A 21,928-nucleotide genomic window follows, 5' to 3' on the forward strand; every position below is an offset into this window, starting at 1 on the left:
GGTCCAAACGTTTGCATGAGTTTGTTGCTGCCAAAGGAGGGTCAACCAGTTAATAAATCCAAGGGTTCACATACTTTTTCCACCCTGCACTGTGAATATTTACACGGTGTGTTCAATAAAGACATGAAAACGTATACTTGTTTATGTGTTATTAGTTTAAGCACACTGCGTTTGTCTATTGTTGTGACTTTGATGAAGATCAGATCAAATATGATCACTAATTTATGCAGAAATCCAGGTAATTCCATAGGTGAAATTAAATGAAACAGTAATGTATGTTGAAGCTAATGATAACAATGGCATCATATATTCAATAGGCTGTGGGCTATTGTCTTAACAGTTTTGCTCAATTCATTCTGCTCAACCTGTGAGGTGGTTAGGTTGGACCCAGGCGCAGAGAAGAGACCAGACGAGGAATCAGTGCTTAAGGATAAACATAATACTTTACTGATATACGGTAGCCGCAGAATCACTGTATACTTGAAAGAACAACAAACACTAAGTCTCAAACTCACTTGGGAAAGGAACGCACACGATAAACAATTCAAGCATCTGCAAAGGACCCCAGAAAACACACCTCTTTTAAAAACAGGGACACAATCATGAAATAAGACAATGAGAATAAGTCCAATAAAAGACTCTAGGACGGCCTCTCTGTCGCCCTCTGGTGCCAGAAGGAACCATGACACAACCTAGCAATTACGACACACCCCTCACTGTCGTCATTGGTCGCACTAATTGTACTGTTTGTCTACATAACCTAGTTCAAGCATTCATGAAATGACCCTGAAGAAGGCACAGTGATGCCAAAACGTTTGTGTTTTTTTACCCAATAAATGACTGGGAGGTTATATATACATGAAGTGTGCGATTCTCTTTGTTTTTATAGCTTACAGTTTATTCACCGTTAGTCAGCACCTCTACACTGAATAATTTCCTCTCGGTGTGTGCCAGCTCATGCTTTTCATTAGGCTTTCTGTTTGTCAAGGTGTTTGTGATGTTGAAAACACAAGTTTTCTTCGTCGATTGGTTGTGTGATGCATTGGCACAGACACCTGTTGGTGGAAAAATCTTTGCATATATTTTATATAATTATAAATATGGCATCAAAATGTAGAAAATCAGATTTCTCCCTAGCTGACAATTGTCTGCAGCCGGCTCTGGTCGTAGTGTAATTAAACAGGCAGGGAGAGTGTGCTCGCCGGCGAACCGTCAACCTTCTGGCCCGTAGCCCTGTGTGGCATCGACTGTGCCACCAAAAGCATGCTGAAGTGGCAAAGTCGATATCCACGTTTATAAACACAGGGTCGATACAGTTATTGCTATTTGTAGTCATTAAACATTATTTTTTGTTAATTCTATGAGGGGGGGGAGCCCTCCCCAGTAAATTTTGATCTGTCCCTTACTGCTTTTGTTTAATTATTAGCAGTCGAGGCGGCAGCCACCTTGAAGTTGTTTTCTATTTTGCTTATATCATCCATCATTATTATGAGTTTCCTAGAGCATGGGAATGTCTACCACTTCCTACTGATAATATCAAAACAACTGTAGTAGTACCTTTACCAAATACATTCTACTGGACTAGAAAGGGGGGGGATAATGTTTGTACAATGTTTGTACAGTCACTGTTTATAGGGACGAATATACAGTGAGGGAAAAAAGTATTTGATCCTCTGCTGATTTTGTACATTTGCCCACAGACAAAGAAATGATCAGTCTATAATTTTAATGTTAGGTTTATTTGAACAGTGAGAGACAGAATAACAACAACAAAAATCCTGAAAAACACATGTAAAAAATGTTATAAATTGATTTGCATTTTAATGAGGGAAATAAGTATTTGACCCCCTCTCAATCAGAAAGATTTCTGGCTCTCAGGTGTCTTTTATACAGGTAACGAGCTGAGATTAGGAGCACACTCTTAAAGGGAGTGCTCCTAATCTCAGTTTGTTACCTGTATAAAAGACACCTGTCCACAGAAGCAATCAATCAATCAGATTCCAAACTCTCCACCATGGCCAAGACCAAAGAGCTCTCCAAGGATGTCAGGGACAAGATTTTAGACCTACACAAGGCTGGAATGGGCTACAAAACCATCACCAAGCAGCTTGGTGAGAAGGTGACAACAGTTGGTGCGATTATTCGCAAATGGAAGAAACACAAAAGAACTGTCAATCTCCCTCGGCCTGGGGGCTCCATGCAAGATCTCACCTCGTGGAGTTGCAATGATCATGAGAACGGTGAGGAATCAGCCCAGAACTACATGGGAGGATCTTGTCAATGATCTCAAGGCAGCTGGGACCATAGTCACCAAGAAAACAATTGGTAACACACTACGCCGTGAAGGACTGAAATCCTACAGCGCCCGCAAGGTCCCCCTGCTCAAGAAAGCACATATACATGCCCGTCTGAAGTTTGCCAATGAACATCTGAATGATTCAGAGGACAACTGGGTGAAAGTGTTGTGGCCAGATGAGACCAAAATGAAGCTCTTTGGCATCAACTCAACTCGCCGTGTTTGGAGGAGGAGGAATGCTGCCTATGACCCCAAGAACACCATCCCCACCATCAAACATGGAGGTAGAAACATTATGCTTTGGGGGTGTTTTTCTGCTAAGGGGACAGGACAACTTCACTGCATCAAAGGGACGATGGACGGGGCCATGTACCGTCAAATCTTGGGTGAGAACCTCCTTCCCTCAGCCAGGGCATTGAAAATGGGTCGTGGATGGGTATTCCAGCATGACAATGACCCAAAACACACGGCCAAGGCAACAAAGGAGTGTCTCAAGAAGAAGCACATTAAGGTCCTAGAGTGGCCTAGCCAGTCTCCAGACCTTAATCCCATAGAAAATCTGTGGAGGGAGCTGAAGGTTCAAGTTGCCAAACGTCAGCCCCGAAACCTTAATGACTTGGAGAAGATCTGAAAACAGGAGTGGGACAAAATCCCTCCTGAGATGTGTGTAAACCCAGTGGCCAACTACAAGAAACGTCTGACCTCTGTGATTGCCAACAAGGGTTTTGCCGCCAAGTACTAAGTCATGTTTTGCAGAGGGGTCAAATACTTATTTCCCTCATTAAAATGCAAATCAATTTATAACATTTTTGACATGCGTTTCTCTCGATATTTTTGTTGTTATTCTGTCTCTCACTGTTCAAATAAACCTACCATTAAAATTATAGACGGATCATTTGTTTGTCAGTGGGCAAACGTACAAAATCAGCAGGGGATCAAATACTTTTTTCCCTCACTGTAAACCATTCAACAGATCCTAATTTGAACAGTAATTTGCTCATTACTGTTCAGTTCCCTCTGGGATATTCTATTCGTGGGTCCCGTCTAAGAGTGTCAAGTGGGTGTAAAAAAGTAAGTGGGTTGAACACCCACACAAAGACAGACAGGAGTTGAATACTAAATAAATAATACAGAAAGGGGAGGGGGGTCAGAAAGCCTGTGAGGCTGAGTAGATTATGGTCGGGGGAGAAATCCAGCATTGGCTTGACTTCCATTGCTTCCGAGGCTTGCGTGGGTCTTGTTGTTGATGCTTCCCCCGGGTGAACCACGCTGTACCTCAAGTTAGTTTTGCGCAGTAGTCCTCTCACCTGGTTGTAGGTAGCTTGCTGTTTCTGTAGATCTGAGCTTACATAGGCTGTCAGTTTACCATCTTTGGATTCCATGATCCAATCCGATTATTCTCAAATTACATTTCCTGCTGTGGTTTCCCAGCGCCTGTGTCTTTTCCTCCAGCAGCTTATTTGCAACTAGCAATGTGGCATAGTTCTTCTCCACCGTTTCCAGCTAGGTGTGTAGGGCGGTAGCTGAAACCTCATGATCTTTTTCTTTTGAGTCACAGTTGGTGACCGTGGTTTGAAGTTTCACTAGTGTGTTGTTGATTGGGCTCAGCTTGGTGATAAGAGCGGAGGATACTTCCTCACGGACAATCACTCTGATCATACTTGCAAGAGCGTCAGGATCCATTGGAGTGCTGCATGTCTTGTACGGCATCCACGTGTAGGCTAGTTGTTTCTTCCCGAAACGTTAACCTCTCTTGGGTAGGGGGCAGTATTTTCACGTCCGGATGAAAAGCGTGCCCAAAGTAAACTACCTGTTACTCAGGCCCAGAAGCTAGGATATGCATATAATAGACCTGGATAGAAAACACTCTAAAGTCTCTAAAACTGTTAAAATAATGTCTGTGAGTATAACAGAACTGATATGACAGGCGAAACCCCGAGGACAAACCATCCCCCCCAAAAAAAATTCAGCCTACCACTATTTTCAATGGCTGTCAATTTTATTATAAGGCGAAGTCCTCCCAGATTACAGTTTCTAGGGTTTCCACTAGATGTCAACAGTGTTTAGAAAGAGTTTCAGGCTGGTTTTTGGAAAAATTAGCCAGAAATTGTAGTTTTTCTAGGTGGCTCCCATTTTGGCTGTAGTGTTTCCAAGCGCGTGAATGAGAGCGCGTTCTTTGGTATTTTTCTCCGGTAAAGACAATAACAATTCTCCGTCTTAAATGTTATCGTTTATTTACGCATTAGGGTACCTAAGGTTTGATTATAAACGTTGTTTGACTTGTTTGGAAAAGTTTATTAGTAACGTTTGGGATTAATTTTGTATGCATTTTGATGGAGGGAAACTGGGTGGATTATTGACTGAAGCGAGCCAGCTAAACTGAGTTTTTATGGATATAAATAAGGACATTATCGAACAAAAGGACCATTTGTGATGTAACTGGGACCTTTTGGAGTGCCAACAGAAGAAGATCATCAAAGGTAAGGCATTATTTATATCGCTATTTCTGACTTTCATGTCGCACCTGCCTGGTTGAAATATGTCTTTCATGGTTTTGTATGCGGGGCGCTGTCCTCAGATAATCGCATGGTGTGCTTTCGCCGTAAAGCCTTTTTGAAATCTGACACAGCGGCTGGATTAACAAGAAGTTAAGCTTTATTTTGATGTATTATACTTGTGATTTTATGAAAGTTAAATATACTGCTCAAAAAAATAAAGGGAACACTTAAACAACACAATGTAACTCCAAGTCAATCACACTTCTGTGAAATCAAACTGTCCACTTAGGAAGCAACACTGATTGACAATACATTTCACATGCTGTTGTGCAAATGGAATAGACAACAGGTGGAAATTATAGGGAATTAGCAAGACACCCCCAATAAAGGTGTGGTTCTGCAGGTGGGGACCACAGACCACTTCTCAGTTCCTATGCTTCCTGGCTGATGTTTTGGTCACTTTTGAATGCTGGCGGTGCTTTCACTCTAGTGGTAGCATGAGACGGAGTCTACAACTCACACAAGTGGCTCAGGTAGTGCAGCTCATCCAGGATGGCACATCAATGCGAGCTGTGGCAAGAAGGTTTGCTGTGTCTGTCAGCGTAGTGTCCAGAGCATGGAGGCGCTACCAGGAGACAGGCCAGTACATCAGGAGACGTGGAAGAGGCCGTAGGAGGGCAACAACCCAGCAGCAGGAACGCTACCTCCGCCTTTGTGCAAGGAGGAGCAGGAGGAGCACTGCCAGAGCCCTGCAAAATTACCTCCAGCAGGCCACAAATGTGCATGTGTCTGCTCAAACGGTCAGAAACAGACTCCATGAGGGTGGTATGAGGGCCCGACGTCCACAGGTGGGGGTTGTGCTTACAGCCCAACACCGTGCAGGACGTTTGGCATTTGCCAGAGAACACCAAGGTTGGCAAATTCGCCACTGGCGCCCTATGCCCTTCACAGATGAAAGCAGGTTCACACTGAGCACGTGACAGACGTGACAGAGTCTGGAGACGCCGTGGAGAACGTTCTGCTGCCTGCAACATCCTCCAGCATGACCGGTTTGGCGGTGGGTCAGTCATGGTGTGGGGTGGCATTTCTTTGGGGGGCCGCACAGCCCTCCATGTGCTCGCCAGAGGTAGCCTGACTGCCATTAGGTACCGAGATGAGATCCTCAGACCCCTTGTGAGACCATATGCTGGTGCGGTTGGCCCTGGGTTCCTCCTAATGCAAGACAATGCTAGACCTCATGTGGCTAGAGTGTGTCAGCAGTTCCTGCAAGAGGAAGGCATTGATGCTATGGACCGCCCATTCCCCAGACCTGAATCCAATTGAGCACATCTGGGACATCATGTCTCGCTCCATCCACCAACGCCACGTTGCACCACAGACTGTCCAGGAGTTGGCGGATGCTTTAGCCCAGGTCTGGGAGGAGATCCCTCAGGAGACCATCCGCCACCTCATCAGGAGCATGCCCAGGCGTTGTAGGGAGGTCATACAGGCACATGGAGGCCATACACACTACTGAGCCTCATTTTGACTTGTTTTAAGGACATTACATAAAAGTTGGATCAGCCTGTAGTGTGGTTTTCCACTTTAATTTTGAGTGTGACTCCAAATCCAGACCTCCATGGGTTGATAAATTGGATTTCCATTGATTATTTTTTTGTGATTTTGTTGTCAGCACATTCAACTATGTAAAGAAAAAAGTATTTATTAAGACTATTTCATTCATTCAGATCTAGGATGTGTTATTTTAGTGTTCCCTTTATTTTTTTGAGCAGTGTATTTATAATTCTGTAGTTTGAATTTCGCGCTCTGCAATTTCACCAGATGTTGGCCAAGTGGGACACTACCGTCCCACCTGCCCATAAGAAGTTATTAAGCCAATACCTTTGGAATTCTTAATATTGAAAAATAAAGATACATTTGTTGTGAATAAAGTCTTACTTTGAGGAAATGCTGTGGTACGAGCTAAGCCCGTTCACTGCATGCCACTGGAAGTCACGTGCTTTTTGCTCGGAGTCCTCCTAAAGGACTGAACTTTTTGTCATGAAATGAGTGCATGTCTTCGAGAGCTTGTCATTACTCAGAGTTTGTCATGACTGTGCACTTGGAATGCTGTGTGTGTACCCACGTTGTGTATAGGCACATGCGTGTGTGTGTGTGTACACGTGTGTGTGTGTGTTTATTTTGCTAGGTATCTGTCCATGTCTGGTTGCACTCACATATCTAGCGCCCCCAGTGGCCGTGTGTTCTGCTCCCCCTCCAATGAATCCCCTGTGGTTTGGGACAGCGAGTCGCTGTCATAGATCCCGTTCGCATCCTCCTCTGTGGTGATGTCATAGGCTCCGTCATCAGTCTTGGCGCTGGGGTCCGACACTGCACAGGAAACAGGTGATCAAACCAGTCATGTACTTGTAACACTTTACTGTAGCCTGTATGTATGCATTAATAAAGCTTTTATAAGAGCTGCCTAAAGACATAACAGGAGCAGGAAGTCACACCTATACCACCTATACCCATTCTATCCCAGGCAGTCATACATGTTTTACACATAGAAAAGCCATAGAGATCACATTATGTTTTTATGTACAGAAAATTGTGATCACCAAGGCCTTTGTCTTGATGTTCTTTTACAAATTTTTACCCATCCACATTTGGAGGACAAATATATATATACATTTTTTGCAGCTTTTCTGCTACATATACAGTACCAGTCGAAAGTTTGGACACACCTACTCATTCCAGGGTTTTTCTTCATTTTAACTATTTTCTACATTGTACAATAATAGCAAAGACATCAAAACTATGAAATAACACTTATGGAATCATGTAGTAACCAAAAAAGTGTAAAATAACCCTTTGCATTGATGACAGCTTTGCACACTCTTGGCATTCTTTCAACCAGCATCATGAGGCAGTCACCTGGAATGCATTTCAATGAACAGGTGTGCCTTGTTAAAAGTTCATTTAAGGAATTTCTTTCCTTCTTAATGCGTTTGAGCCAATCAGTTGTGTTGTGACAAGGTAGCGGTGGTATAAAGAAGATAGCCCTATTTGGTAAAAGACCAAGTCCATATTATGGCAAGAACAGCTCAAATAAGCAGAGAAATGAAACTCCACCATTACTTTAAGACATGAAGGTCAGTCAATATGGAAACTTTCAAGAACTTTTAAAGTTTCTTCAAGTGCAGTCGCAAAAACCATCAAGAGCTATGATGAAACTGGCTCTCATGAGGACCGCCACAGGAATGGAAGACCCACAGTTACCTCTGCTGCAGAGGATATGTTCATTAGAGTTACCAGCCTCAGAAATTGCAGCCCAAATAAATGCTTCACAGAGTTCAAGTAACAGACACATCTCAACATCAATTGTTCAGAGTAGACTGCGTGAATCAAGCCTTCATGATCGAATTGCAGTAAAGAAACCACTACTAAAGGACACCAATAAGAAGAGACTTGCTTGGGCCAAGAAACACGAGCAATGGATATTAGACCGGTGGAAATCTGTCCTTTGGTCTGATGAGTCCAAATTTGAAATTTTTGGTTCCAACTGCCGTGTCTTTGTGAGACTCAGAGTAGGCAAATGGATGATCTCCGCATGTGTGGTTCCCACCGTGACGCATGGAGGAGGTGTGACGGTGTGGGGGTGCTTTGCTGGTGACACTGTCAGTGATTTATTTAGAATTCAAGGCACACTTAACCAGCATGGCTACCACAGCATTCTACAGCGTTACGCAATCCCATCTGGTTTGCACTTACTGGGACTATCATTTGTTTTCAACAGGACAATGACCCAACACACCTCCAGGCTGTGTAAGGGCTATTTGACCAAGAAGGAGAGTGATGGAGTGCTGCATCAGATGACCTGGCCACCACAATTACCCGACGTCAACCCAATTGAGATGGTTTGAGATGAGTTGGATCACAGAGTGAAGGAAAAGCAGCCAACAAGTGCTCAGCATTTGTGGGAACTTCTTCAAGACTGTTGGAAAAGCATTCCAGGTGAAGCTGGTTGAGAGAATGCCAAGAGTGTGCAAAGCTGTCATCAAGGCAAAGGGTGGCTACTTTGAAGAATCTAAAATATATTTTGATTTGTGTAACACTCTTTTGGTTACTACATGATTCCATATGTGTTAGTTCCTAGTTTTGATGTCTTCTTCACTATTATTATACAATGTAGAACATAGTAAAAATAAGGAAAAACCATTGAATGTGTAGGTGTGTCCAAACTTTTGACTGGTACTGTACATACATTTTACATACACATTTTACATACATGGTACTTTTATATAAAGCAGTCACATAACAATAACACATTACCAAACATAAGCTCTTTAATCCCACCCACTCAGCCACTCTCAGCCCATCCCACCTATCACCATAGACCCCCCTCGTTTGGTTTCCATGGGCCATATCTTTTTCAATTGTGCTGTGATGTTTTACATAATTTTTAACCTTTCTAATGGTATAGTATCTCTAGATGTTTTTACTGGCCTCTCTCGTTGAACTTCTTATCTTATCCCGTCTGTCAGGTTTTGTATGTGTGATGATGACGCACGTCATTGGCCTTTGCTGTTCTATAAATGTCCACAACAGAACTTACCTTTTGAGGAACATAAAGATTTCTTGAAATCTGTAGTAGCCGTACATTTTCCCTTCCCAGTAAAAATAATGTGACAAAACAAGGCAGATGTTTGCCAGGCAACCTCCGTTGTGGTTTTTGCCATTTTTGTTGATGAAAGCAGTAAAGCAGAAGGGAGATTAAGAAAGTTGAATTGAGGCGGCACATACCACCCTTCACCCTTTTGCTTAGAACAAGATTATGGAAGTATACCACTAGAATGGTTAGGAATGCCAGAAGGTTTCTGTTCTTATTCCACAGGGTACAGAGGATGCTCTTGTTTCAGTACCTGTTATGACTTCCCTATTCAACACAGAACCACTTTACACAACCTTGAAAGAAGGCCAGAGTAATTGTGACAAACTGTGTTTTTCAATCAAATTGTCTAACGAGGGTTTGCTTAAATACGTGTCCCTTTTGACTGAGTGTTTGAAAAAGGCCTTTGCAAGTGTGTGTGTGAGCATGTATTTGTACGTGTGGGTTTTTGAGTGCGCATACTAGGAGTGTGTACGTGTATTTGCGTGTGCATATGTGTGACCATCTATATCGCACCTGTAACCCTGGGAGTAGGTTTGTAGGGGGCTGGTTCGGGGAGTGAGTGAGGCCCAATTCCGGGGGGAGGCGGCTGGGTGTCGGAGGGACTCAGCTCAGCCTCTGTGAACCTCTCCACCACTGCTCTATGTTGGGTGTAACACTCCCTACAGCAACGCTCCTTCTTCCCACTGTGCTTGGTCATCACAAAGTTGTTACTGCAGTAGTAGCAGAAGATGCGTCCACACAGCCTGAAACAAGAAGAGAGTCTAGTATTGTATCACTGTGGAACATTCATTCAATTCAGGAGTTAAATTACTAAAATGCTAATTCAAATACTGAATTGCCTGAAAATCCAATATAATTGAGACTTTGGAATATTAGCCGATATACTCAATCAACCATCCTGGCAATATTGCCAGATTCACCAGCTCTGTCCATTGTAACCACTATGTAAAATGGCCTGTTTACAAATGTGTATAACAGTGGCGGTCAGTGGCATTTAAGATGAGGGAGGACAATTTTTTTTAGCAGCATGACCTTATTTCTATTACAGCATATTGGATGACTGTCATTCATATTCCATTCACAGCGATAGGTTTAGGCTATTACATGATACTAACATTTTCCCTATACCCATCGTGAGGTTGCTACAACATAGCCTATGAACTAAAGTTTACAATGTAGGTTCACACAGGTCGAGAGAAGAATTGGAGGTGACAGACAGTGACACATGGACAGACAGTGACACATTCAATACCTGCATCTAGCTGATATAGGGTGTGATAACTGGTCCAACAGTTGCAAACGAGAGTTTCTATTGGACAAATTCAGGTATGTTTATCCCGTTTAAAATCAGTGGAACGAATACACCCCTGATCACGCATAAATACAGTTCACATTCATAACAGCCACGTTTTATTCCTTCTCGCATCTATGTCCTCTCCTCCTCTCATCTTTTCCCTTTGTCACTTGTGGACATCAATGCACAACACATCAGCAGTATGTGACCAGGTGAAAAAACCTTCCTAAGCCAAACTGCTACACACAGCCTACATCGTTGTCACCATATTAGCTAAAGTAACGTCATAGTCAACATAGCTAATAACGTTACAGTGTAAGCAGTTTAGTACATACACCGGCTGGCTACAGTGGCAATACATTTGTAAAACCAAAAGCTTACCTTGACTTGGAAGAGTTCCAGTGTTGTGTTGGATAGTCATAACCAGCTAGCTAACATAGCATCCCTCTGTTTAAGCAGGTTGTTTAAGTAGGGTAAAGTAGCTGGCTACATTTGCTAGCTAAGTGAAACTTGTCCTGCTTGTCCTTCATTTTGGAAGGAATTAATTTGTCCACCCAATCAAACTGCAGTGCTAGCTAGCTATATCTTATACTTTCAGTACTAGATTCATTCTCTGATTGTTTGATTGGGTGGACAACATGTCAGTTCATGCTGCAAGAGCTCTGATAGGTTGGAGGACGTCCTCCGGAAGTTGTCATAAATACTGTGTAAGTCTATGGAAGGGGGTGAGAACCATGAGCCTCCTAGGTTTTGTATTGAAGTCATTGTACCCAGAGGTTGACGGAAGTTAGCTGTCCTCTGGGTACACCATGGTGCTACCCTACAGAGTGCTGTTGAGGCTACTGTAGACATTTCTTAGCAAAATAGTATGTTTTAATCAATCAATTATTTGGTTACGTGATTATATTTAGTATAGTTTTATCTAAAAAGGATCATTTTTTGAATGTTTAAAAAAAAATCTGAAAATCCCTGAGGAGGATGGTCCCCTTCCTCCTATGAGGAGCCTCAACTGGTGTATAGGTGTATCACAATGTTTTCAATCATTACCAGTCAGACCATAGTCTGTTGAAGAAAAAAAAGAGTCAGCCATTTCTAAAGCCACCGACTCTCCAATAGCTATTAACACTTTGTCTACAGTTCCGGTAACATGACGTAATACGGCCATTTGGTGAGTCAGTGCCCTCTCAGTGCCCACCTGCAGTGGTGTCGGCGTAGCCACCAGGTGAAATGGCCCTGGCAGCCCAGGCAGTGGGTGGCCTCCTTGTCCTGCAACCAGCGTTCCTCTGCACGCAGCTTCTGCTCAAACTCTAGAGCATCTGACTTCTGCCACAGAATGTCCTTGTCCCTGCCGGAGCACATACACACACTGTGAATACATTTTGAATGTTTGGATCCAGCATCGAAGTACAAAAGCACCCAAAAGGTCACAAACACACACAAACACAGGTGGGGGGGATAGAGCTGCCAAAAACAAAATGGTTATTTAAGTCTGGTTGTTCCCCTCTGTTCATCAGAGAGTGACAGAGTATGGCAATTATCTGCTCAGTTAGGTTCTTTCAGGCATGGTTTCTTTGTAACGAGTGAATCATACATTTGTATGGTTTGTGGGTATTTGAGGACTACATAATCATTATTCATGCTATTCTGTTTACATTGTCCTAATCTAATTCTACATGCACTTTCCAATGACCCCCTGTTCTGGAGTACATATTTCTGCCAATGAGCAGTAAGGAATAGGAAAAAGTGAAAGAGTAAATGAAGACGGTAAATAACAGCACTGAAGTGGTTTAAGGACACCCCAGGGGAGCTGGAATTGTGTTTTATCCCCTACTGGGGATGAGAGCTATACGAATAGCTGAGACAAAGAGAGAGAGAGAGAGAGAGCATCAATTACTGCCAAAACTACGGAATAATCATAAGCAGACGAGAGCTGTTGCTTTCTCTTCATTCTTCTCCCTCTTGAAATCCCCCTCTCACTCTCTTTCTCCTTGATGTCGTAGACTTTCTGAACTCCAAATCGACTACTCCTAGGCACTTCGTGTACAGTAGATTTTAACGGATCGGATATGTATAATCCATACAGTACAGTAGTTCTTTCATCTTGCCCTTTCAGCTGTATATTGGATACACCTAACCAATTGTTTTACACCTACAGAAATGCCTAGGGGTTGATTTGGAATTCCGAATTGGTTTCTATCTGTCTCCAAAGAACTTCTTTCTTTATCACCCTCCTCTGTGTCACTTTCTTACACCCTTTCTCCCCATCCATCTCTTTCCTTTCCCTCCCTCCTTCTCGTCAGATGAGACTGTCAGTGGTGAGATGGCATATCAAAGACCCAAACTGTGTTCGCTATGGGAGAGCATCCTCAGAACACACACTTCCCCCAGGGCTCAGCTAAGAGGGCAGAACCCAGACATAACATGCTATCTGATCACCCAAACAAAGGGGAAAAACAAGTCATCAACACCCTTTCAAGTTCCTAAACAAAGCTCCGCCCCCTCTACAGATCAAAAGGTGCAGCTGTCACTTTTCTCTTTCCTCCCATGGCTCAGGGCAGGTGCAGAGGAGAATGGAAGGCCTAGGGCGTACTTGATTAGTTCGATGAGGCGCTCCTCCAGCGTGCTCTTGGTTCGGTAGAGGTCGTCGATCTCTGCTGTCGTCCTGAGGTAATGACTATTCTTGTCAACCTCGGCCTGCTCCAATTTCTTCTTCAGCTCCTCACGCGCCGCCTGGACCGCCAAGAGAACCTCCTCGGCACTAAATGGGGGAGCGATTAGAAGGGAGTGAAAGGGATTAAGAGAATGGAAGAGGGAGCGTGTACGATTTGACTCAGAGTTGTCTTGTCCATTCTATCTATCTATATAGATCTTAGAGACAGGGACTACTATACCGGTAGGCAGTGTTCATTTTGGCACAGATTTAGTCTAGTTTTAATAATTTGGACAAAAATATAATTAAGTCACATTTTTGTTATTTGAATAATGATTTAGTCTAGTATTGTCAAAATTATGATAACTGTGGACAATTTCAATCAATTAAATGCCTTTTCATTTTAGTCACTTCACAGTTGTATTGCCTCATTAACCCATTCATGTCCATCACGGAAATTTACAATTTCCTTCAGTACACCTGTTCTCTGAGCTTGCTGTTGGATAAATCTGAATACATTTTTTAAATTGGCGTTTGTCTACAATTTGAGTTTTGATATTGTACTATATTTAGTCTTTGGACACATGGGGTTAAAGTCCTGTGAATACATGTTTAAAGGATCAGATCGTAATGATGTTTGGTATATATTGTAGATTGTCAGGACCAATATATATATTAAAACTATATCTAAAGAAATCCACTCATACACTTCTAGAGTAGATTATACAGTATAAGCAAATTCCATGCAAGTCAATGGAAAGTGAGGCCTGTAACAGCATTCTCCAACGTTCTCTCCCTCTCTCATAGGCACACATGTACATGCACGTACCACAGACATACAGTATATGTTAAGACAACATTAAATTAAGAATAGTCTGATGGGTGACAATATTAGCCTATTATTTGTGAATGATGTATTATCACTTGTGAATGATGCTCAGCTTGTGCAGTAAGGCAAAAAACAGTGCATGCCTTTTTTTCCACCATAAAAACACACCTTTATAATAATAACCGCATTTGCTATCACGTTCAAGAACAGCGGTTTCCCGCTAATTGATTGCATTTTGGAACATGTGCGCATTGCTGCGCTGATAATGTGAAGAAATAGCCTAATAGTTTATCAACAGTTTAAGATAATCGTTCTGATCTGTTGCATCTGCCTCATTGCTTAAATTTTTTTTTGTTGACGTGAGTGGTTGTATTAATTTGGCCTCAAAATTCATGGATTTTGGGAGATGCCACTGGGAAATTCGAGGTCTGGTGAGAATATTATCAAGTGCTTGTCAAATTGTGAATGAGAGACTGATTAAGTGCGTGCAGCTTGAACAAAAAAAAAAATCAGAGCTCATGCCTTTCATGCAACCTTTTTTCAAATCACCATTAGAGTCCCATCATACAGGCTTAGAATGTATTAAAAATTAAAAACATACAGTGAGGGAAAAAAGTATTTGATCCCCTGCTGATTTTGTACGTTTGCCCACTGACAAAGAAATGATCAGTCTATAATTTTAATGGTAGGTTTATTTGAACAGTGAGAGACAGAATAACAAAAACAAAATCCAGAAAAACGCATGTCAAAAATGTTATAAAATTATTAGCATTTTAATGAGGGAAATAAGTATTTCACCCTTCTGCGAAACATGACTTAGTACTTGGTGGCAAAACCCTTGTTGGCAATCACAGAGGTCAGACGTTTCTTGTAGTTGGCCACCAGGTTTGCACACATCTCAGGAGGGATTTTGTCCCACTCCTTTTCGCAGATCTTCTCCAAGTCATTAAGGTTTTGAGGCTGACGTTTGGCAACTCGAACCTTCAGCTCCCTCCACAGATTTTCTATGGGATTAAGGTCTGGAGACTGGCTAGGCCACTCCAGGACCTTAATGTGCTTCTTCTTGAGCCACTCCTTTGTTGCCTTGGCCGTGTGTTTTGGGTCATTGTCATGCTGGAATACCCATCCACGACCCATTTTCAATGCCCTGGCTGAGGGAAGGAGGTTCTCACCCAAGATTTGACGGTACATGGCCCCGTCCATCGTCCCTTCGATGTGGTGAAGTTGTCCTGTCCCCTTAGCAGAAAAACACTCCCAAAGCATAATGTTTCCACCTCCATGTTTGACGGTGGGGATGGTTTTCTTGGGGTCATAGGCAGCATTCCTCCTCCTCAAACACGGCGAGTTGAGTTGATGCCAAAGAGCTCCATTTTGGTCTCATCTGACCACAACACTTTCACCCAGTTGTCCTCTGAATCATTCAGATGTTCATTGGCAAACTTCAGACGGGCATGTATATGTGCTTTCTTGAGAAGGGGGACCTTGCGGGCGCTGCAGGATTTCAGTCCTTCACGGCGTAGTGTGTTACCAATTGTTTTCTTGGTGACTATGGTCCCAGCTGCCTTGAGATCATTGACAAGATCCTCCCGTGTAGTTCTGGGCTGATTCCTCACTGTTCTCATGATCATTGCAACTCCACGAGGTGAGATCTTGCATGGAGCCCCAGGCCGAGAGAGATTGACAGTTCTTTTGGGTTTCTTCCATTTGCGAATAATCGCAACAACTGTTGTCACCTTCTCACCAAGCTGCTTTGCGATGGTCTTGTAGCCCATTCCAGCCCTGTGTAGGGCTACAATCTTGTCCCTGACATCATTGGAGAGCTCTTTGGTCTTGGCCATGATGGAGAGTTTGGAATCTGATTGATTGATTGCTTCTGTGGACAGGTTTCTTTTATACAGGTAACAAGCTGAGATTAGGAGCACTCCCTTTAAGAGTGTGCTCCTAATCTCAGCTCGTTACCTGTATAAAAGACACCTGGGAGTCAGAAATCTTTCTGATTGAGAGGGGGTCAAATACTTATTTACCTCATTAAAATACAAATCATTTTATTACATTTTTGACATGCGTTTTTCTGGATTTTTTTGTTGTTATTCTGTCTGTTCAAATAAACCTACCATTAAAATAATAGACTGATCATTTCTTTGTCAGTGGGCAAACGTACAAAATCAGCAGGGGATCAAATACTTTTTTCCCTCACTGTATAGCCCTACGTTTGTATCACAACTTAAGTTGCATAAATAACTCTAAATTAAGCATATAGGAGGACCAGTTTATTTGTTAAACCCTCCACAGAATAGCCGCATGTACGCACTTTCTTTGAAATCGTTTGGAGAGAATATCCTTTATATTTTATGAAGCTATGTTCAATTGTTTCTTCATACTATAAAATAAAATTATGCCACGGAATTCTAGGCAAATCTTGTCTGCTAAATGAACTAGTGTAGCCCACAGCCATATGGTATAGCCATATCAGGCCTAACATAAGGACAACTCAGTATGCTATTCTGTTCTTCTGAAATAAGACTACATTTTGTTCATATCATGTTTCTTTAGACCTATCTAAAATAAAGAATGGATTTATTGTGATGGTGTAGTCCAGGGGTGGGCAAACTTTTTGGCTCGAGGGCCACATTGGGATTTTGAAATTCAATTAAGGGACACATTTTTGGGGGGGACGAATTGTTTGTTAAAATCAATTTGCGGGGGCCTCCTAAGTGGTGATGCGGTCTAAAACACTACATCTCAGTACTTCAGACGTCACTACAGACCCAGGTTCGATCCCGGGCTGCGTCACAGCTGGCAGTGACTGGGAGACCCATGAGGTGGCGGACAATTGGCCCAGCGTCGTCCGGGTTAGGGGAGGGTTTGGCAGGCCGAGATTTCCTTGTCCCATCGCGCTCTATAGCGACTCCTGTGGCGCGACGGCGCATGCACGCTGATACGGTCGCTAGGTGTACGGAGTTTCCTCTGACACATTGGTGTGGCTGGCTTCCGGGTTAAGAGGGCATTGTGTCAAGAAGCAGTGCGGCTTGGCTGGGTCGTGTTTCGGAGGACGCACTGATCTCGACCTTCGCCTCTCCCGAGTCCGTACGGGAGTTGCAACGATGGGACAAGACTGTAACTACCAATTGGATCCCACGAAATTGGGGAGAAAAAAGGGGTAAAAAAATACATATATTTTGAAGTGCCCGGCGGGCCGGACACGGACTTTGCTCCTCCTTGGTGTAGGCTATATTAAATGGATTTATTAGACTTTTTAAAATGTAGATGTTCCAAAAGGTCTGCATCAGTGGCTTGTAGGCTATGCGTGAAAGCCAGGAGATGCTAGACATGTTTATGTTAATTAACGGACAATTACCGTGAGACAGGCAGTTATTTGTTTGACAATCACTGGTTGACAACATTTTATGACCGCCACAGCCCTACTAATGAGGTGACATGACTGAACAAGGTGTAGCCTAAACACATGGTTAACGGTCCTGTCCGCAAGTAACCCAGTTTTAGAACGGCCCGAGATATGCTTCATGAATGTAAAAGGCATCCTCCAACGCACAATAGAAATCAAAAATGTATAATGGGTCATATCTTTTGAACGGTAAGGGCTAGAATCAAGCTGTTTTCTACAAGGGAAAGAGGGAGACTTGGCCATGTTGGCTACAGAACCTGGCTATGAAATGCAGTGAGGAAAGTGGGAGGGTTGAGCGAGACTACAAATTCAAAGACTGCCTACTTTTCTACACTCAAGGGAGAGAAAAACATAGCTAGACTTGTTTTACTATTAAACTCAATGCTACTATTGAGAAGCAAGAGAGTCGCCTGCGTAATGTGAATAATTGAAGGGGAGCCTGTCTGCCCACACTCATTGCTTGCTCCCCCGCAGCTAAACAGCTGATGTAGACTGTGTGTGCAGGGTGTGGAGCATCCTTTCTACTGCTGAACAAAACTGCACATCTGTGCTGCTAGTATTAATTGTGCTTATATCATATAAAAGCATAATCTCTCCAAAGAGATCATTTTGTCTCGTTTTGTTTTAGTCAACTGAAATGTGAAATAATTTTTGTTTATAGTTTTTCTGTGTCTATTTAGTCAGTTATAGTCTTGTCAATCGCCATTGAAAAACATGAGTTTGACTAATATTTTAGTCACTCTTTTGTATGAAACGGACACTGCCAGTATGTCAGAGGTAAATGGAGGGAGGGGGGGGTTAGAGCCATACCTGGTGACAGAGTCTCTCAGTCGCTGAATCTCTCCCTCACTCTGACGAATAGCAGCTTCCGACTTTGTGATGTGAGCATCTTTCTCTCCAATCAGCCGTGAGTACTCCTCATTCACCCCCTTCATCAAAGATAATCAAAACAGACACTCGTTTTTTTTTTTAAGAACCAAAACGTTTTCGTAAACAGATTAGCTATTGACCCTTTTAAATACAGACAAACGATTAAGAAGTCTACAGAGGAGCGATGCTTTGTAAATGAACTCTCTCCTTCTTCACTCAATTATCATAGCAAAGTACTATAGCACAGGCAGACTCATTTCAACGTGTCACATCCTCTCTACGCAGGGAGAGGAAGGAGATTCACACCACCCTGCCCTCAGTTTTATCATCCTTCGGCTTATGAACACTGAGCTAATCTAATCTTCTGGGTATTTATTAACCCAGTCAGGTGTGTGCAGCCCTGCTCCTCTTGCCCCCTTTTTGTATTTATACCTTTGCCCTTTTTCCCATTCTCATATTCATTCCTATGCCTCTCTAATGAAAACGTAAAAACTTTTGCCAGGGCAGACAAGATGAATGTGCCACGGCTGGCTTTGTCATCCACTCTCTCCTTCTACACACAATATGATCTTTCACAAATTCCTCTTACCGATTCTTTCTTTCAGCTATTTCAGTGTCAGATGCTAAACAGACATGCCATTTAGCCAATAATTTGTTCTGCGCCAGTGTATCCTAAAAGTGGTCTATCTTGATCAGGGATTGAAGACTGTGGTTTCTATTTTTGTCTGGCGCTATGTCAAACGCACGTTAGTTTGCAATTTCGTCATGTAGAAACTGCAGCACTGGCATTTTACAGCCCTAACGCCAGGTTCGGCAATTTGCCTGTCTAACGTCAGATCGCTTGCACCGAGGTGGGAGGGGTGTCAATATTTTAGATGTTGCCTTAAAAACAAGCTCAAAACTGACAATTTCATGCAGCACTAATGGGAAGTTTTAAGACCCACAAAAAGCACATCTTAACGGTAACGCAGTCGATAATGGCATGGATGTTGAGAGAGGAAGCGCAGACTATCCAGCCATGACGCACAGTGCCCACGAAAGGAGAGATGCGTCTTTTGTGACAATGAATCGTGTTTATAATAAACTATTTCATTTAATTTTGTTTAAAAAACCAAGCATAGCCCACCTTCCCCTTAATCAAGGCTGGTTTAGTAGCATTGCGATATTCAAAGTAGCTTATGAATAAAGAGGTTTTAAATGGTCAACTGAGAGTGCTTTGAAACATTTGAGGCTTTCGTCCTCATGCTTTTTCATTATTCACAATTCACATAACTGCATTTTGCTTGTTCAAGTAGGCTATCCATTCCCATTTTCAAAGAGCTACCCTCGTCCGATTGCAAAAGATACGCTCCTCCAAACTATTCAGTCCTCCTATAATGCCATATCAAAAGCAGAGTTTTTGGAGAATCTGCCTCGCACATACAGTACCAGTCAAAAGTTTGGACACACCTACTCATTCCAAGGTTTATCTTTATTTTACTATTTTCTGCATTGTAGATAGTGAAGACAACAAAACTATAAAATAACACATATAAAATCATGAAGTAACCAAAAGTGTTAAACAAATCAAAATATATTTTAGATTCTTCAAAGTAGCCACCCGTTGCCTTGATGACAGCTTTACACAATCTTGGCATTCTCTCAACCAGCATCATGAGTTAGTCACCTGGAATGCATTTCAATTAACAGGTGTGCCATGTTAAAAGTTAATTTGTGGAATTTCTTTCCTTCTTAATGCGTTTGAGTCAATCAGTTGTGTTGTGACAAGGTAGGGGTGGTAAAAGACCAAGTCCATATTATGGCAAGAATGGCTCAAATAAGCAAAGAGAAACAACAGTCCATCTTTACTTTAAGGCATGAAGGTCAGTCAATACAGAAAATGTCAAAGAACTTTTGAAGTCTCTTCAAGTGCAGTCGCAAAAACCATCAAGCGACATGATGAAACTCTCTCATGAGGACCGCCACAGGAAAGGAAGTCCCAGAGTTACCTCTGCTGCAGAGGTGAAGTTCATTAGAGTTTACTGCACCTCAGATTGCATCCCAAATAAATGCTTCACAGAGTTCAAGTAACAGACACATCTCAACATCAACTGTTCAGAGGAGACTGCGTGAATCAGGCCTTCATGGTCGAACTGCTGCAAAGTAACCACTATTAAAGGACACCAACAACAAGAAGTGACATGCTTGGGCCAAGAAACACGAGCAATGGACATAAAATCGGTGGTAATCTGTCCTTCGGTCTGATGAGTACAAATTTGAGAATTCTGGTTCTAACCTCTGTGTCTTTGTGAGAGGCAGAGTAGGTGAACGGATGATCTCACCTTGTGTGGTTCCCACTGTGAAGCATGGAGGAGGATGTGTGATGGTGCTTTGCTGGTGACACTGTCAGTGATTTATTTAGAATTCAAGGCAGACAACCAGCATGGCTACCACAGCATTCTGCAGCGATATGCCATGCCCTCTGGTTTGCGCGAATTGGGACTATCATTTGTTTTTCAACAGGATAATGACCCAAAACACAACTCCAGGCTGTGTAAGGGCTAAGAAGGAGAGTGATGGAGTGCTCCTTCAGATGACCTGGCCTCCACAATCACCCGACCTCAACCCAACTGAGATGGTTTGGGATGAGTTGGACCGCAGAGTGAAGGAAAAGCAGCAAGTGCTCAGCATACGTGGGAACTCCTTCAAGACTGTTTGAAAAGCCTTCTTCATGAAGCTGGTTGAGAGAATGCCAAGAGTGTGCAAATCTGTCATCAAGGCAAAGGGTGGCTACTTTGAAGAATCTCAAATCTAAAATATATTTTGATCTGTTTAACACTTTTTTGGTTACTACATGATTCCATATGTGTTATGTCATAGTTTTGATGTCTTCACTATTACTCTACAATGTAGAAAATAGTAAAAATAAAGAAAAACCCTTGAATTAGTAGGTGTGTCTTTTAACTCGTACTGAAGGTAACAAAACAATTGACAGGAGCCTAGCATTTTGTATAGACGTGTGAATGTTATGCGTTAAGACATTTAGGCCTACATGTGCACACAGTGCCATGGAACGAGAGAAGCGATTTATGATATCATGCTTCGGATCCGATCCTATTTAGAAATATTGTTGATGGTTTAAAAAATAGATTTATTATTTTTCGTTTCATTTGATAAAAAAACGAACTTATTAGAAAGATTCACCGTCCATGGTGAGAACGTACATGGCTCGGAAGCGATGCAAATGCGTCTGCTATTTCCGGAGGAGTGAAAATATGATCCATAAGAAGGTTCCATGATGTTTATTAAAACATTACATTTGCCAGCAGTATAACGGTGAGTGGACATTCCCCCTTTCTCTTTATATTGGATCTTTATCCAGCTCCTGTGAAAAGTTTGTATGTGTGTAAAACCTTCCATAGTCTAAGTTGCCTTGTCTGTTTTATACGCCC

General features: G+C 42.5%; 1 protein-coding gene across 2 annotated transcripts in view; it reads right to left on the minus strand.

The window, feature by feature from the left end:
• LOC106613556 (FYVE and coiled-coil domain-containing protein 1) overlaps positions 1-21,928 on the minus strand; it is a 61,707-nt gene that overhangs the window by 18,932 nt on the left and 20,847 nt on the right. For both annotated transcript variants that reach the window (XM_014215940.2, XM_014215939.2), the window contains exons 10-14: positions 18,438-18,556; positions 13,333-13,500; positions 11,938-12,087; positions 9,962-10,191; positions 7,011-7,164 (exon numbers count right to left, since the gene is read on the minus strand). In XM_014215940.2, the coding sequence (XP_014071415.2) occupies positions 7,011-7,164; positions 9,962-10,191; positions 11,938-12,087; positions 13,333-13,500; positions 18,438-18,556 (821 nt within the window). The remainder of the gene's footprint in view (positions 1-7,010; positions 7,165-9,961; positions 10,192-11,937; positions 12,088-13,332; positions 13,501-18,437; positions 18,557-21,928) is intronic.

Source organism: Salmo salar, chromosome ssa10 (genome assembly GCF_905237065.1).
Source record: "Salmo salar chromosome ssa10, Ssal_v3.1, whole genome shotgun sequence".
Lineage (NCBI taxonomy): Eukaryota > Metazoa > Chordata > Actinopteri > Salmoniformes > Salmonidae > Salmo > Salmo salar.